The 18,785-nt window shown below is 35.0% G+C and overlaps 1 protein-coding gene across 5 annotated transcripts in view; it reads left to right on the top strand.

Moving 5' to 3' along the window:
* The window catches only part of tbc1d5 (TBC1 domain family, member 5), a 637,433-nt gene that overhangs the window by 468,024 nt on the left and 150,624 nt on the right, over positions 1-18,785 (top strand). For all 5 annotated transcript variants that reach the window (XM_028818192.2, XM_028818195.2, XM_051935905.1 and 2 more), the window contains one exon: positions 13,783-13,925. In XM_028818192.2, coding sequence (XP_028674025.1) covers positions 13,783-13,925 — 143 coding nt within the window. The remainder of the gene's footprint in view (positions 1-13,782; positions 13,926-18,785) is intronic.

Below are 18,785 nucleotides of genomic sequence, written 5' to 3' on the forward strand. Positions count from 1 at the left end.
GGACATGTGCAGAGGAGAGATGCTGAGTACCCTGTATATTGGGAAAAGGATATTAAGGATTGAGCTGCCAGGCAAGAGGAAAAGAGGAAAGTCTAAGAGGAAGTTTATGGATGTGGTGAGAGAGGACATGCAGGTAATGGTGAAACAGAGCAAGATGTAGAGGACTAGAAGATATGGAGGAAGATGATCTGCTATGGTGACCCGTAACGGGAGCAGCCGAAAGAAAAAGATATTTATAGAGATTATAGCATTCTGCAGACTAGGGTGCAGACTATTCACCTATTGTTTCCAAAATAATACATGTTACCTTTAAGTATAATATATTCATTAGTAGATAGTGTGTTCTGTGTGTCTACATTTTTGCCAACTTCCAATTTTGTAATCAAGTCAAAGCAGCCTTTTTTTTGGAAGTTAATTGTCAATGTAATTTTCAAACCACTGTAAATGTTTGTACATACTGTATACCTAAAGCAAAATTTATAGCTCAGTAAATATTTGTTTGTCCAGCATAAAATTGTGCAGTACCATTTTAAAAAACGGCATAGATTCTTTCAAGGACTGGGGGTATAAATTAGTAGCAAAAGTTGAAGCTGTCAACATTCCAAAAACTGACATGTCAAATTTACATTTAGGGATATTGCAAAATGCACTGCATCCAATATGGAGCGTTGTCTTCTTCTGTAGCCTGGGTGGTATCATTGATGAACTTCAACAGTTTTATATTGGTCACTGAAAGTGCAATTGTAGGTGTAGAGAGAAAGAAAATGATATGAGATACTGTAGAAATTACTCCTAACAGGATTCTGCGCTAAAGATGTTCACCCAGCTTCAGGGTCTGACATCTTTTTCTCAGAAAATCAGTTATTCAGAGACATGAGGAATAGTTCAAGTTCATATTTAGGAGTTTGCTATGTAAAAAACTTCCAAAGGTTTCTTATGGTTTCTTCTACTGTATAGTACAATCATTTGCATACAGTTATTCTTGTACATATTTGGACTGTGAGGATGAAAATGTATTCTTTTGTTATAATATGAAAAGGAAAAAACAGGGAGAAAATGTAAAATTTAGCATTTTGGTTTCTTATAATTTTTCTGTTAATGAATGCTTTAAATCAAGAGATCAACATTACTAGTAGAAGAATATCCTCTTTTCTTTCTGGATAAACTCTTAAAGTGTTGACAGTGCCTTTTGCCTCAATTGACTTGCTCCAGAATGTAGTGCTGGACAATGAGTCTGGAGGCATTTGTGTATGATGAGTAATGATTTTGTCTTTAGTGCAGTGATTTAGTCCTGCAAACATGTTCTGCATTTCCTTTCTCTCCAGTTTCTGCTGACATTTAAAAGTATTCTTTATTACATTTGTCCACAACTCATTTTTCTGGAATTCTGTGGTTTCATTTTTAGGTTTAGTCCTACTCTTGAAAGTTCCTTAAACAATATGTTCTCAGAAATTCATCTCTGCAATGTGAGTTGGTAATTTTAGCAGCAGTTATTGTACAGATTCATTGTAGATCTTTTTTTTTTAATCATTGACTAAGCTTTGTTTCTTGGATAGCCTGGATGTTTCTGAATTCTAAGAATGATTCATTGTTTATTGCATTTGTCATAATCACCATCGACTACAGTTCATTTACAAACAGAATATGATCTTTCTTTTGTGTTCCTCTCCACTACCATTACCAAAATGGCTGCACAGTACATACATAGCCAATCAAATGACATATAAGGAGATACAGCATATATTGTATATATTATTAAAATGGCAAAATTACTTTGTGCTCATTTATTTGCACTCTTGGATCATGTTTAAAAAATACTTAAATATTTTTTTAAATAATTAAATCAAAATATTTTCTATTCAGCCACCCTGAATATTAGATCAGTTTAACTGTACTTAACAGTATTAATATTTCAGCTATTTACAATACTGAATATGTACAAATACTGAGCTGGCAAATTCAAAGGTGAACCATGTATTAAATAACACTCTCTGCAAAATGTTCTGAATTACAAATAGTTTTGGGTGGTGTGGTAGCACAGTGGTAGCGCTGCTGCCTTGCAGTAAGATCTCCAGGTTCACATCCTGGGTCCTCTCTGTGTGGAGTCTGCATGTTTTCTCCATGTGCACATACTGTAGGTTTCCACCCAGTGCTTTGGTTTCCTCCCACAGTCCAAAGACGTGCATGTTAGTGAATTGGCGATGCTAAATTAGCCTTATTGTGAGTTTGGTGTGTGGGTGTGTGTTTGCCCTGCGATGGACTGGTGCCCTGTCCAGGGTTTGATTCTGCTTTCCTCACTGGGATAGGCTCCAGCACCCACATCCACCTCCATAACCCCCCCACCCCATCCACCACCCGTGCCGCCAACCCGCGACCCTGGTCTGGATTAAGTGGGTTAGAAAATTACATGACATATAGTTTTGAGCATTGGTTCGTTTATTATTTGGGGATGCTGAAACCAAAAAGAGGGTCAACTGTTGGTTTAAGTGGTCAGTACTCAAAGAGCATGATATCCAGTTAGTAAATTACATTTTAGTTTATTACTTGAAAATTAAAACCTTATTTCGGTTTCATTAATTGAACAATTGTACAAATCAGAATTTTTGATGCAGTTTTTTCTTCCTTTAAATGTTACGGTGATTGCCTTCTGTTGACATATGAGACATTTGTGATAACTGATCATTTTGTTACTAGTGTGGTTACATTTTCTTGCAAAATGTGCTGTTGTAAATACAGTAAATGCAAATAATGTAACAAGGCTTTCCTTTTGGTTTAAGGCACTACTTCTTGCCCATTTTCATTCTGGGAATAGGAATGCATAGTCCTAAGAACATTTTACAAAGCCGATGTTCAGACATATGCTGCTGGTTTTTGACTGTAATAGATTTGAAAACTGAGCAAATGTTGCCTGAAAAATAGCTGAATCCATGTCAATCACATGACTAAGATAAGCAGTTTCCTTATGTTAACTTACTCAGTGCACCAAGCTGAGATTCCTTTGAATTAGACTTTGACCTGTAGTGCCAGGTACATCTGGACATCTTGACTCATTATAGATACAGGCAGGTGTTTGTTCACAGCATTTTTTTTCTGAATATATTATAAAATCTCTGCTACAGTCTAATTTTGGACTGAATCTCTTTTTTCTGTTACTTTTTCCCTCACATGCTATTTTACTATTGTTAGTCCACTGTTTTGTATGACTAAATGTAAACACTCCAGTTACAAATGGCTTGGCCAGGCAAGCAAGACATTTATTACAGCAGTATTATAGAATAACATATTGACAGTATGTAGTCCTTTGTTTCAGTTTTGTTGAATATTTAGAAATATGGATGAGGGCTATATATACTCTTGTGTTATGAAAGCACAAAGGAGTGTTTTAAATCAAATACTCCAGTAGCATGATTCATATAATCCACATAAAACTTCAGGAACTCCGTTGGCTGCAGATGTTTCAATTGCATTGTCTAATTGCTTTTGATTGGACATTATAAACATAGTTATATGACAAATTGCAAATGCAGCTTATTAGCTGAAAGTGTGAAGCTAAAAATTACTGAAAATTAAAAGATTTTTTTCTATTTATTACATCCAGAGGTAAAACAAAAATCCTAATGAATGTCTGATAGATATGTGTTATATCAATGGATTCCTTAACTGTCTATTCAGAGCTTCTAATGTGATTTAAGAGGGGGATTACTGAGTTTTGATTCACCATTACCTGCAAACTGATGAATCCAAATGCACTTTTAGCAAAGGCAGTTTATGATTTTGACATTTAAATCAGCTTAGTAAATACTAGACCTGTATTAAAGCTGTTTTTGGATGAGCCATTTTGATATTAATATACTTTATTAATTTAATAATTCAAAATACATTTTCTTCACATATCACCTTTTTCTGTAGATAATAAAGTTAACCCTTATTATGCAATGAGCTTACATTAAATGCAATGATTTTTTAATCTTCTTTTTTTGTATATTTATGTTAATGATCTATGTATGTCAGTTTTGCAAATGTTTAAAAAAAATTAAGATAAAGCCACACCAGCAGTTCAAGTTCAAGATTACTTCACATATTGGTGTTCACTGATATTCTTTGCCTTTCTTCCTTCAATAACAATAAAAATGCCAATATAAATAATTAAAATGAAATAAATGCATCATTAGCTCAGTTAACTCAGAAAGTATAGTTCCTCATAGGCATTTTTAGTATTACTTTGGTATTGTGAGTGAAACCCTAGTAGCTGATTACCTATATGCTGAAGAAATAAAGCAGACAAAAGTTTTCACTGTTCTCTTTAAGAAAGCCAAGTTTTTTTTGTTTTTGTGCTTTCTAAATAAATTAGTGTAATGTTGTAAAATATTACCTGATTAATATTCACTTTTGAAAGGACGAATTTATCTATTAAATGTATACTTCATAATGGCTGCTATTTATAAGACTATTTTTATATTTAATTGTTAATTTTTAAAAGGTGGAACATAGGCACTCAGGCCAGGACTTTGGGGAATTTAAAGATTCAAAATTCTCTCAGTTGCATGACTTCAGAGTAACCCTTCATGTTTTCCTTAGTTGAAACTATCCACACATTTGTTTGCTGAATTTGCTTAATCCACCTTTTAATATAACAAAAGGGCCGGAGCCAATCCCTGAAGAATCACGTACAAGGCAACAGCCAAGCTGAACTAGGTAACGGTCCATTTCACGGCAGACTCAAACACACACACAAACACTCAGCACAGTTAACTTCAGTTGCACGTCTTTGCCATTTGTGAGAAAAAAAGAAGAGAATTTTCAAATTTCACCCAAATAGTTACCATGTCTGGATTCACATCTGGCATCCTGTGAGGAACATCGTGGTGCTGTAGTCAAGAAGCTTTGTTTAGGGCAACTGCTTTCTGTGACCCTAATCTTGGATTAATCAGGTTTAGAAAATGGATAGATAGGTGATAGCACTTGATTCTGCAGTTGGCTATCATTTTTTCCTGCTAGTAGAAGTTCAAAGTCTCTCGTATGGAATTTATTAATAAGCTTGAGTAGAATAACTGACGTAACTGTCATTAGATTTAAACCATACTATTAAATGTTAGAATAAATCCTTCAAAATTCTGTGTAAAATATAACTGCTTTTATTGCAAGCTATGATCATTGCAGTGAATTATGTACCTGGTAAACAGTAACTTTATTGGTTTAGTTGGCTAAACACACCGATTCAGCTCCATTTTAACTTTAAAGTTGCCGTTATGTCTTTGAAAAGTTCACAGGCTTACAATTATTAGAATGAGTCACAATGTCAGAACAATTACTAAAGCTTCAGGAAAACTCTCCCAAATAAAAGTAGACTGGTCAAAAGACAAAACAAATAAAAGAGCAGTAAAATACTGGGAGATGAAGACACAAAGCAAAGTATTTTAGGGAGACTTGAGCAGGGATTGGTCATAAGTCCACCTTGAGCTGACCCTCTGATATACTCTATAAATATGTACAATAAAAATGAGATGGCAAAAATAGAGAGGTATGAAAAAGTATTCAATCCCCTTGAATGTCATCATAATTTTCTGAATGTCATAAGATATGTTCGCATATTTATCCATTCAGTATTTTAGATGTGAACTCTTATGCTGTAACAATACATTTCCAATGTCAAAATAAACCATTTTCTGTAGATATTTAACTGAAGAAGAAAAACTCAAAAGTTAGTGTTTGCATAAGTATTTAAATATTCGGAAGCTCCAGGTTTTTACAAATTACAAATTAAATCACAATTGACAGAAAGGTGACAGTCATTTGATCATAATTAAAAATAATTAGGTATTACTTTTGAGTCCTTTATATTTCTTGGTATATAAAAATCACCCTTTATAAGAGCCATAGTCTTTGTTGAATTTCTGAGCACACAGGCATAGTTCATAAATAGAAATTCCTTACAACAAGTAATCTTTAATACATTGAATAATTCCATTTGTCAATTATAAACATATTTGCTCTGACACATTAAGTGGAATAGCTTGATGGATCTTTACAATTAATCTTGTCTGCAACATCAGTTAAGTCTCATTTTTAGAATGCACTCTGGAACCTCACCTTCACACAGGTAAGAAGAACATTGTCCACATTTCATTTAGCTTTCAGTTAAGAAACAGAAAAGTCATTGTATTACATAGCAAAAGTCAAATGTTGCTCTGCTTTCCTGACTGTTTCTCATTTGGAAAGAAAAACTCAGGTTTCACTTGAGAAAACAGTCAGATTCAGCCAATTTACTTTCACTAATTAGGTGAAGAGTTGCAGGTGGAAAACTCTTTACTGGTTCCATATTTCTGATTTATTGCAATATTTTATTTCCCTTTTTCTGTGCCGAAGACAGCTACCCAGTTTGTCCAACCATTAATCCTCCATTCCTGCCAGAGTAAGCTAATGGAGACAAGTGAAAAACCACAGGTGTTAGTAGCTGAGCTCAACATGTTTTGCTGTATCGTACCATATTAGACAATGAAACACCCAAGAATATGTATGTGGTAATTTTGTGCCAATGATTGTTTTCATTTCTTTAATTTTTGTGTGAAAAATCTAAACATAGTGGTTAGCTGGGTAGAACACACCCTTCCAAACAGAGAGCTTCCTAATAAAATGAATAAAAGCAGAAATACTAAGTATTTTTGCTGTTGAGCTAAATTATCTTCTGTTGTCTGGCATGTTTAAACAATCTCATCTTCATTTAAAGTATATTTTGCTACAAATGCAGATTGATAGCTTTTATAATATAAATTGTAAAGTATTGACCTGTGTAATTTAAACTTATTCTGTCATTTGTATAAGAGCAGAAATGAGAAACAATTAAATATGGAAAGGACATTGATCTCATAATGAAAATACTTTTCATGTAAGTGGATTCCTTGAAATTATTTTCTTTGATCATTTACAGTACATTTTCAGTGTGCATCAGTTTGCAGCAGTCTTAGGTTTAGCTTATGCATTTAAAATTTCTTAAATAATTTTCTGGCTGCTTGAAGGGTGCTTTAAATTAGTCTGATTGTGGCATCCTATTTTAGTTCTCTTTTTCTGTGTGTTAAGATTAAATGTTGATTATTTATCAGCCTAAGTTTTGTTTGGAGAATTTCAACAGGTTCTAACATCAAGGACCGGTGGATAAATTGCTTAATGTTAAGTAAATGTAAGTTGGTGACACTAATTTTGCTGGTCAAATGTTTTCTGAAGATAGTGTGCTTTGACAGGCAATTTACTAAGTACCCTCACAGAGAGCGGCAGGTTTGATGGGTTGTCTTATATGATAGTTGACATTTGTCCCTAGTCAGACCGGATGCCACATGAAAAATTTACTCAGGCAAGAAGCTCTAAGGAATAAACATTTCTCTAGTGCAGCTCACAGGGGACTCAGCAAGGTGAGCAGAACTTCAACTTGTCACGGATGCACGGTTCTGACAAACATAAGTAGATGCTAATGGCTAAATCGTGACAGAATAAAGTCCCATAACCATATGGCTAATTGCCACAACAATATCTTCAGTGTTATTAATCAAGTTTTCATAGTGTGCCATGATAATTGGAATAATTAGTAACAGCATAGGCATCACTTGCCTTTTCCACACATTCTGCAAGCAGGGACCCAGAAGATCTGTAGTTGCACTTTCCGTCTGCATTGTTTAGTGCCCTGCTTCACAGCAAATACAGTAGTTAATTAATGAATTAGTTCTCTGCCACTAGAGCCTTTGGTTGCTACCTAGAGTGATAAAGGACACAAAGGTAAGTAAATGAGGCCACTGAGCACACTGCCTGCTATTTTTAAAGATAGACGGCCCTGAACTCATTATGTATGGCAAATGTAATAGAGACGATCAGATGTTAACAAGGTTAAACTCTGTGCTGTTTTCCCTTGTACATATTTGGCAGAAGGACAAGATGTGCTTTGTTTTTGCACATTGCAGATTTATATTGCTGTGAGCTAGTATAGCCATAGTTAGAAAGAAATGAAGTCTCCATATTTATATTAATAAGGTATAGTTCTACAGAGATTTTAGTTATTCCTCATTGTTGATTGAAAGCTGTTCTTGTAAATGTATTATTGATGATTCATTGGAGCTGACATTCACTTGGTTAAGATACCCTTGAAATATGCAGAGCTATTTTTAGCATCCAGCATTTGAAGAACAATAAAGACCTATTGTACTTTATAAACATATGGGATAAGTATTATGCTTCTTTAATAATAATAGTGAAGCGGTCAAGATTCATTTTTTCTGATCTGTATAATAATGAAGGGTATTTAGGTTTTGCTACAGGACCCTGGAAAGAACTGAGCATTTACTCTAGCTATGTATTAATGATGTACTGTATTGTACCATCATAGAAAATTGGTTTTGATGGAATGTCATGTTAAGAGTATTTGGCAGATGAAGATATTATTAATATAATGAAGCACTACATATTGTTATATGAGTTCTTCTCCTGAAAGACAGGAAGAGCATATATAAAAAAAAAAACCAAAACATTGCGCTTGATTTCAGTGAACTGCATCTGCGCATTTACTGTGTTTATCCTTCTGCACTGCCCCAGTGCTACACAAAAGTGTTATATATTCAGTATCTTAGTGCCATTTGATTCCAGTGGCCAACAGCAAGAACTAACCCTGTTAGTATATAATATGGAGACAATCACGTGCCATCAGCATGTTCAGGTCGCACACATTACTTAAAATGTGTTAATTAATGACCTTATTGAATAGATCGAGGGAGAGAATGGGAGAAGAGGGCAAAGAAATGTAGCACAGAATTATTGAAAGAGAGCGGCTTCTGAGACCATGCAGTAGACAAAAAATAATAATTTCTGAACTCAAATAAAACCTGCTCTCATTGCCTCCACCTTCAGGTAACAAAGGAGGGAGTCTGCCTTTTAATTAGTCACTGCAGTCTAAACATTCTCAGCCGCGTCAAGTTGCTAGGTCCATCTTGCCCAGTTCTTAGATACAGGGATTGCCCAATTTGTGTTCTACCAAGCAACACAAATAATTTTAAGTAAAAGCAAAAGTATAATATCCTACTAAATAAATCATATGGTAAATGACTAAGTCATTATGTTTTCACCACATTATTCTCTGTGTACAATTTCTATAACTTCGAATTAAAGGCACTCTGTAAAGTAATATTGAAATCATAACCAGATAAGATTGTTGAAAAATTCTAATAGAGAGAAACAGTAAGAAACTTTCCAAAGTATTGAAAGTAGAAATCATTCAAAACAAAATGCAATGTGAGTATGTGAACAAGAAGGATGCTAATCTGGAAGACCACTAACAATTCTGTTGTAGTTCTAGAAGGAATTATATTCTTTTATGATGAGAAACCGTAGGAGAAATGTTTGTGATATGGGGAACTGGCAATAATGAAGTTGTTAGTAAAAAAAGTTCAAAGCAGATCTCAGCCATAGTTTGCGAGAAGGCTTTTGACAGACTGAGTGGAAGATTTGATTGTCACATAAGGCCAGAATTGACCCTTATCACTTCAATATTAAATGGCTGTGTCTGGTACAAGCATACCAGTAATAAGTACTCTAAGGATACCATTCTTACCATGATGAGTGGTGTTATGTTATGAGGATTATTTTCTTCACCATGTCTGGAAAACTTGAGATGACAATATACAAAGCGGAGGCAGCAAAATATAATGAAATCCACTGAATAATATGGCTGAAATATATAGTACAGATCTAGGCCATGGCATTAGATTAATATTTCAAATATGTTTGGTAGTGTCTAAAAATCTAACTGGTCCAATCTAATTCCTATTAAAGTACCAAACAGTATTTGAATATTGCAGTTCATTAGTGGTTGCCATTCAACTTGATAGAACCAGTACAGTTTTGCAATAAAGTATAAACAGAAATTGAAGCGTCTATAGATGTAGCACTGGTAGAGATGCATGTTTACAAGCTCATGGCTGTAATTGGAATGTGTTTACTGTTAGGGTTTCATAAGCAAACAGAGTGTTCTGGAAAGTAGGAGCCACAAAACTAAATTAATCTTCACTGTGATTTGCAAAGCAAGAATTGGGAATCAAGAGAAGATTGGGCATCAGATTGGAATGTGTAGCAAATGAGGAATATGCAGATATGTTTACACTGGAAAATGTTAAGACAAAATTTTAAAGGTTTCTTGCAAAAAATCTCCTCTGGTATATATTTTTGATTCACATTTTTTGTTTTATTTTAGAATTGGGGAAATGTATACAAAACTGTTTTTTCTCCTAATTCTTGATGTCTAACTTTGTCAGGGAGAAAAGCAAAGTGTTTGATGTTGTGACACTTAAATTGAAAGGACATTTCCATAAGGGCCGTCTTGTAGAAATCTTAAAATCAGAAATTTCATATTGCAAAAAAAAGCAATTTTAGTTTCATAATAATGTAAAATATGATAAAGATGCCTATTTTGCAGGATATACAAATTTATTCCAAAGGCTACCTTGTTTGTTTGCTTTTTACTTCTTTGAAAAAGGAGTCTCTTTTTAATACCAATGGACCATTTCACCACTTTGTTGGGTCCTTTTAGAATGACTGTCAATGGTAGTGACAAGTATATGCTGCCTTTTTGCACTTTGTGGTTTTTAAAAGCAATCACAATTAAAAGCACATTAAATCAACGGAAAATTCTCAAGTGCACATGTGGCTTGTCACGAGTGTAATACTTTCAGTTGCTCGTCCAAATATTTGCAACATTTAGATGGCATATTCAGCTACAGTGTTCATGGAAAACCTGTGAATGCTTACCAGTTTAGGCTGGAAGGCTTTTGACTGGCTGAAGGATGTTGAAATGAGTTAAGAATAAAACACATCCAGAGAAACACAGACTGTGTGTGTAGTACATATTCATCCATATACTATTAGATATTTAATTATATAGAATATTTAGACAGGAACAGTGTCCTCCAATAATCTTGGCACAGTTAATTTAAAATTGAATTTTTCTCTGCCTATTCAAGTAGTTTAGATTTGAGCTGAAAAATAGAATAGAAGGTTAAGGTACAGCAAACTGTAATTTTTTTTATTACTTTATTGAAATATGCTTGTGGATGGGTTCCCTGCCTAGGGATGGTTTCTATCTTGAGCTGAGTGCTGCTGGAATAGGCTCCAATCTCCTTGCATCTCTAAACCGGATTAGAAGGATATGGCAATTTTATGTTTTTTTTTTCATGTTTATTACAACAGTAAGATCATTTACATGATTTTTGTTATTTTCTTCTGAAGCATGTGGATAACAATAGTCATAATTCATTAACCATCCCAATGACTTTTAAGATTATGCATCTTTCAGCTTGTGGAAGAGAACTGTTGAAACCTGCATGGTAGTCCTGGGCTTAACTGGGTAAAAAATTCTACCAGACAAACAGTAAAAAGATAGTGAACATCATGTGACATTACAGAAGAGATTTAAAAGCGGCTTAACTGCTGCTTTGCACTTCCTGGGTCCTCCCTCTGTAGAGAGTGCTTTGAGTAGTGAGAAAAGTGCTATATAAATGTAAATAATTATTGTTATTATTATTGTTGTTGTTATTATTATTTATTAACACTTCAATCTGCAAAAACAGTGAATTCACAATGGGGGCTTAGTAAAGTTAGAAGTGAGATACTGCACTTCACTGTACCTAGGTCTATCTTATCCTCATAAAAAAGTCTGATGGAGAAGTTCAAAACACGTTCATTAATTGACCTGTAGAAAATAGTCATTGATTTCTTTAACATGTTGAATTTCTCAGAAATAACAACCTCTGGTGAGCATTCCTGACTGTGTTAGGTGTGTTCATCTCCCGAGTTACAGTGACAGTAATAGTAAACTATGTGAACCTGGACCCCAGTCAGTGCCATGCTATGGTCTTAGTTAGCTGTACAATTTACCTTACATTTGCACACGTTTTCTGCAGCAACTCTAATTTCCTTCCACAACACACAAAGGTTTGGGATTTTAGTTAACCGGAGACTCTGAATTAACTTGCCAGTTTGACCTGGGGAGAACTGGCATTTTCTCTAGATTCATTCCTGCCTTGTATCCAAAAATTATATGGATGGAAGATTTTATGTTGAGTAGGGTTATAGATTTTGACCAAAGCAAGACACCGAAGCTTCAGTTCTCTTTTTGCAGTCCAGAAACGAGCTGTTATGTTGATTGGCAAATGTTAATTGTTTCTGGATATAGTTTTGTGTGCTTTTCAATATGTTGATGTCTCATTTAGTCTGAGTAGTAAATGACCATTTCTATAATCCATTTTGCATCTTTATTATAAATGGTTGTATTGAAAGTAATAGATTTTTTTACTGAAATTATTACGTTTTCATTTCTTAATAATTTAAGGATAATTTCTTATTACAGTGAGCAGAACATGTTATGTTACACATCCTTTTTGTCTAATTACCATTCTGGTTTAAATGTAAAGTAATGGAGAGGTCCAGGATAACTACTTTCAGGGTATAATATGTAACCACTGAATATACAAAATGCAGGGAAAGGGAAAAAAAAAGTTTTATATAGTAATGATTTTTAGTTTGCCTGATCTTATTTTTGCACTAAATTAAAATGACCATGCCTGGGTTTCTGTTCTGTTGCCATTGTGGAAAATAAATGCACTAATGTCTGAAATGGAATAATCTTTGTGCTCAGTTAATTGCCACTTCCTTGTATTCTGTCGTTTTGAAATATTAAGGGTATTTGATTACAAGCCTTGTGATGCTTATAAAGTATGGTAATTGAAAACAAGATCTAGTACCATAGGAATTGTGATTCTGTAACATCCTTTTTTGGACTATGATTATTTTCTGCTGAAACCTCTAAAGGGCTTTTAGCTGCAGTGCCCTACCCATCAAGCAGCAATTATTTACTGAAGTCAGTATTTATTAAGTCCAAAGAGAGCTGAAAAAAAAGGAGAATTCACTTTCCACTTAAATGTTTAGAAGTGAAAAAAGTGTGAGTGAAATTTGTTTAATTACCCCTCAGTGGATAATGGTGATGTGCATTGAGTGGCTTTTTTCATTTTTTCTTTGCAGCACAGTTACTCAAAATACTGTTTGTGTGACATGCTCATACAACCCCACTGTTGATTTATTGGAGGCATAGGCAGGTACAGCACAAGTGTATTAGTTAAAATTCAACTCAAAGGTTAAACAGTGCATGGAGAAGGTGTGCTAGTACTATAACTGGCAGGTCTGAATATTACAAATGATTAAATGAAACTTCTGATTTGAAATTTGAATTTGAGAGACAGAAAAGTTTTTTTTCCAGCTTTATTTCGGTATGTTATAGCATGATAGATTGCATGAGACCAAACAATATTATTTGACATTTCTTTTACTAGATTCCTTCACAGCATTACCTAAGATAATGGGACTATATATAAACAGTATATGTGTTAAAAGTTCTCACACAAAAAGACAGGGATCCTTAATTATGTATAGCCAGTTTCTTCTTTTATACTGTTATAGAGTGTATGAATAAGCAAGAGGCATTTCATTTACAATACTTTTAAAGAACTGTTCTCAAGTCATTATGCAGATATGAGTTTCACTGTATTATCTGTGCATGTGATAGTAATGACCCTATAAACCTGAATACAAAATAATTTTGGTTTACAGTCTTATAACAGTCTTAAAGAAAAGATTTTGTTTGTAAATTTTTTGTGTAATTTTTTTTCCTATTGATTTTATTGGTGTACAATATTTAAAGACAGTCTGAAGTTTATTTACCCAGATATTCTAACCCTTCTTCTTATTGCCTTTTAGCCGATGGGTCAGATTGCTGTTTGGACGAGAGTTCCCCCTTCAGGACCTCCTGATTTTGTGGGATGCTTTGTTTGCGGACAGCATCACCCTGGATTTAGTTGATTACATTTTTGTGGCCATGCTGCTGTACATCAGAGATGTTTGTGAGTATGACCAATTCCCCACTGAAAAGTTAATTAAAGCAAATATATTTACAAGCATATGTCAGAGACAGTTTGTGTTCATGATAAAGCAGAATTTTACTACTTTTGCCATAGCTGACTCTCAAAATTTGTAACAAATGGTAAAAGCACTGGACTATGCAGTGTGGACTGTGCACCACCTACTGGACTGATTTGGTACTGTATCATTTGGATCTTCTACATAGATTGTTTTGTAAAATTAAGCACCAGAGCTTTAAATAATTATAAATGTTAATATTGACAGCTCACTTCTTCTGTGCATTTAGAAGTTGAGTGAAGTAAATAACTAAGAAATCAACAACATATTCACTATTGGTACTTTTTGTTTCTTTACTGTTCTATTTCAAACTTGTAATGTAATAATACAGGATTGCACTTTTTCTTTCATGTGAGGATACTACATGTCTCCTTTTCATGATTCTGACTGAAATCTTTGTTTACAAACAGAAATATGTTACTTCTATCCATTTTCAAACATAACTTATGTACATTTGTATCAATTTGTACAAAATTAATATATGCAGATATGCAGGGTGTTCAATCATGACTAATACAAACAAAATATTTGTATGCTTGAATATAATTCTTAAATTAAAAAATTATTAATCAGACTAATACTATTTTTGCCAGTTAATTGTTTCAGGTTAGAAACATTCTATGTGCACCTTTAGTCAATTGTGTATGGATTTTTTAAATAATTCATATAGAAGGACTTGTAGAATTTCATTTTCACCTGACATTTTTTTTTTTTTGTATGTTATGTTTTTAATGTCATACTTTCGGCTTCATAGGTGGTGGGGGGCAAGGAACAGAAATGCTTACACTTTTATCTTTTGTTCTTCTTAGAACATAGGTAGGGGCAAAAAATACCCCAAACCTAACATGTAACATTAGTAATAATTCAATACATACTGTATGACTGTCACTATAGTTATAAAATTCGGTTTTGACACTCCATCTAATGTTACGCTTTTGGAGCTTCCCACAATTCCGTCTTCACGTGCTGACTCCAAACTCTCTTGGTTGCTGTGGTCAGTGTACAACTAGCTACTGTGAAACTTGCAGCAAATGTGAAGGGCAATACACCATCACCTAAACAGCAGCTTATTATACAAGTCAATCTGCATTTCATTTGAAAAAATGGAAGTTAAATTTGCTTATACAATATGCTTACAAAATATTTCAAATGCACTGTAAGGTATGCTGACTTTTCATTCATGTTATTGACAGTGATTCTGTGAAAGGCAGCAACAAGTTAAAATATAAGTGGCTTTCAGGTGTGGTACCAATTGACCAAGCATCATATGTTTGCATACAGTGAGTGATGGTAAATTTCTCTGATGATGGTTGATGAAAGGGTTCATTTAGGTGGCTCTAAGGCAGCTTAATGCTAGCAAAAATGTTGTTACTTGGAAATATATGTCTGTGGTTCTCAAAGTGTGGTCCTCCGTAAGCCATATTTGATAAGGTGCCGCATGAGAAGTTGGGCATTAAACTAAAAGACTTGGAAGTTCAGGGGGTTGTGTGTAGATGGGTGCAAAACTGGCTCAGACACAGAAAGCAGAGGCTTATGGTGCAAGGAACCTTGTCAGAAGTGGCTGACGTTAAGAATGGTGTTCCACAGGGGTCAGTGCTAGGGCCACTGCTATTTTTAATATATATAAATAATTTAGATAGGAGTGTACAGTAAGTATCAAGCTGGATAAGTTTGCAGATGATACAAAGATAGGTAGATTGGCAGATAATCTTGAATCCATCCAGTCATTACAGAGAAACTTGGACAGCACACAGACTCAGGCAGGTTTGTGGCAGATGAAATTTAATGTTAGTAAGTGTAATGTATTATACATAGGAAGTAAAATTGTTAAGTTTGAATACACAATGGAAGGTCTGAAAATCAAAGGTACACCTTTTGAAAAAGATTTAGGAAATCATAGTGGATACAACACTGTCAATTTCCAGACAGTGTTCCGAAGCCATTCAGAAGGCTAACAGAATGTTAGGTTATATAGCGCACTGATGTGTAGCGTACAAGTCCAAGGAAGTTATGGTGAAGCTTTATAATGCACTGGTGAGGCCTCAGGAGCAGTTTTGGTCTCCAGGCAAATTTTAGAAGAATTAAGTGGATAGGACTAGCAAGCTTTGTTGGGCGGAATGGTCTGTTCTCGTTTAGATTGTTTTAATGTTCTAAAAAAAAAATAATTAGTCAACTTGATCCCAAAATGAAAGTCATTCTGTTTGAGCAAAGTCAGCTTTAAACTGACTAGATAAGTCAGTCCATTATATGTGTGGTATAGTGGGTCCGTGGCTACAACAAAATATGGCCAGGTTTTAAATCCATAAAACCGTGTCACTCTCTGTCGGCGCAATTGCATGACCGCGGGTAGTTGATGAGGTAGTTAGGGCGAGTTCTCAATTGCTTCATTGGCTTTCTGTGGTGTGTGATTAAGGCCCACAGAGACAGGTGTATATATATACGGGCCGGCACAGAGGGATGGAGGAACATAAAAAGAGATGTGAGATATAAAAGAAAGGGAGGTTAAAAGATGGAAAAAGGCAGTCATAGGAGATGATCCAGACACCGGGAAAGAGAAGGCAGCTCGAGCTGGGGCTCCGGAAGGGAGCGCATATTGAGGTGCTGTAGGGGCTGGTTCGCCGCACTGACTAAGCCTGTAGAGTGGGGCGAGAGGGGAATGTAAGGATCCATGTGCCGACCTCAGACGGTCTGGCTGTGCAGTATGGCGGCAGCCAAGACGGTGGTTAGCAGAAAGGAGTTTGTGCTGCAGAGGCTCTGCCGGCAGCGCCAGAGATGGGAGAGCCAGGGAGACACAATGTGGTGGGCTGCAATCAGGTGAAGAGAAGACTGCATTTTAATGGATTTATTTATTGATTTTATCTCCATGTTTGGATTTTTTTTTTTTTTTAAGAACATTGCACTGTGGACACTCTTGGTTTTACTTTTGTGCTGGATTGTTTATTTTAATAAAAGCACATGAGCACTTTCCACCATTCCCTGGCTCCATCTAAGATTTGTCCTCATTTGTTAGCTCATCTCGGTCATAACGATCAACGGTGTTGGTTCAGCAGACTCCGATGTGGGAAGAGGGATTCTGTAGGGGACAGACTTTGTCACACTTAGATACTTATTTATAACCATTAGGCTTCTGCCAGATATCAGTGGTACTAAATAATTACAGAAAAGTATCTAAGACCATTACCATGATGTACATCATTTCACTTTCTTACTGACAATAACTGTATTGTTTCAATAATTGTGCAGTGGCATATAGAGGAGATTCACTATGACCCAACAGGATTTAATCTCCTTGAAGTTAATCTCAAGGGCTAGAACAATATTCTGCTGTCATCTACTGTATAAAATAACGTTTTGCTGAAAAAAAAAATTGTGACTATTTCTATGATTTGTCATTCTAAGGCAGCTCATCATTATTTAGAAGTGAGGCAGAGGCATCAACCAAAACACACAATGGAGTGTGAAAAAGAAGCTGTAAGCCAGTTTTAAAACAAACTGAAACTGAACCATTAGTTGCATCAAACGATAGTGATAACAATGTGAATTCATTATCAGACATTGACACAGATAGTGGACACTGATGCTTATAGCACTGTACGACTGAACCACCCTGACATGCCTGGTGACTTTGGCTGCGTCAAGCTTCAGCATGGCAAAAGGCAAAACGATTGGTGGAAGGACAAGAAAGACATTAGCACACTAAGCACTGTTCACAGTGTAACAACTGTTGTTCATGGCAGAGGAAATTTAAAAGTCACTAAGCCTTGTGCTGTGGTTGCCTACAATAACAAAATAGGTGTCCACCGTCTCATGCAACAGAGAAAATATAAGAAATGTGCGCAAAGAAACACGCTTGTACTGTCCCAATCGCAACGTTGTACTCTGTATTGGTAACTGTTTCAAAACATATCACATAAAGGACACATATTAAATCTGTATTAGCAGAGCAGGGGACACTAGACTCTTTTATTTTTCTTTTCTTCATTATGTAAAGCACTTTGAGCTACTTTTTGTATGAAAATGTGCTACATAAATAAATGTTGTTGTTGTAGACATACCTTTCTTACTGTATTTTATAGACATGGTATTTACATGTTTTTGTTACATGTCATAACTTTTTCTTGTTGAAACAAATTCAACTTTTTTACTCATTTTTCCATGGGTAAACATAATGCTAAGGAGGCCACTAAACAAGTAGAAATGATAACTTTATTAATGAACAACAGGAAAATAGTTTTTATGCCTCCTTCAAAGCTTTTCTTGCACCGGCTCACTCCCAGAAACATTCTGGTTCGCTATGATTTCTTCAAGAAAGATGTACTCTGCTATACCATTGACATCATATGCACATATACTGCAATAAGGGTGTCAAACTCAGATCCTAGAGACCCGTGGCGACAGCAGGTGTTCATTCTATTCACTTCATTTACTAGTAACCAATAACTGCTGCTAGCGGAGTAGACTTATTTTACCTTTATTTTAAGTTGCTATTTAAGATTCACATCCCTTATCATTTCTTTTTTTACTGTATATACTCGAGTATAAGCCGACCCGAATATAAGCTGAGGTACCTAATTTTACCTACAAAAACTGGAAAAACTTACTGACTCGAGTATAAGCCTAGGGTGGGAAATGCAGCAGCTACTGGTAAGTTTCAATAATCAAAACAAATACCAATAAAATTACCGTACATTAATTGAGGCATCAGTAGGTTAAATGTATTTATTTCAAAGAAAAACAGTAAACTAGCTCTGTAAGTGGAGAAGAGGGTCAACAAAAACAATATG

Source organism: Erpetoichthys calabaricus, chromosome 13, assembly GCF_900747795.2.
Source record: "Erpetoichthys calabaricus chromosome 13, fErpCal1.3, whole genome shotgun sequence".
Lineage (NCBI taxonomy): Eukaryota > Metazoa > Chordata > Cladistia > Polypteriformes > Polypteridae > Erpetoichthys > Erpetoichthys calabaricus.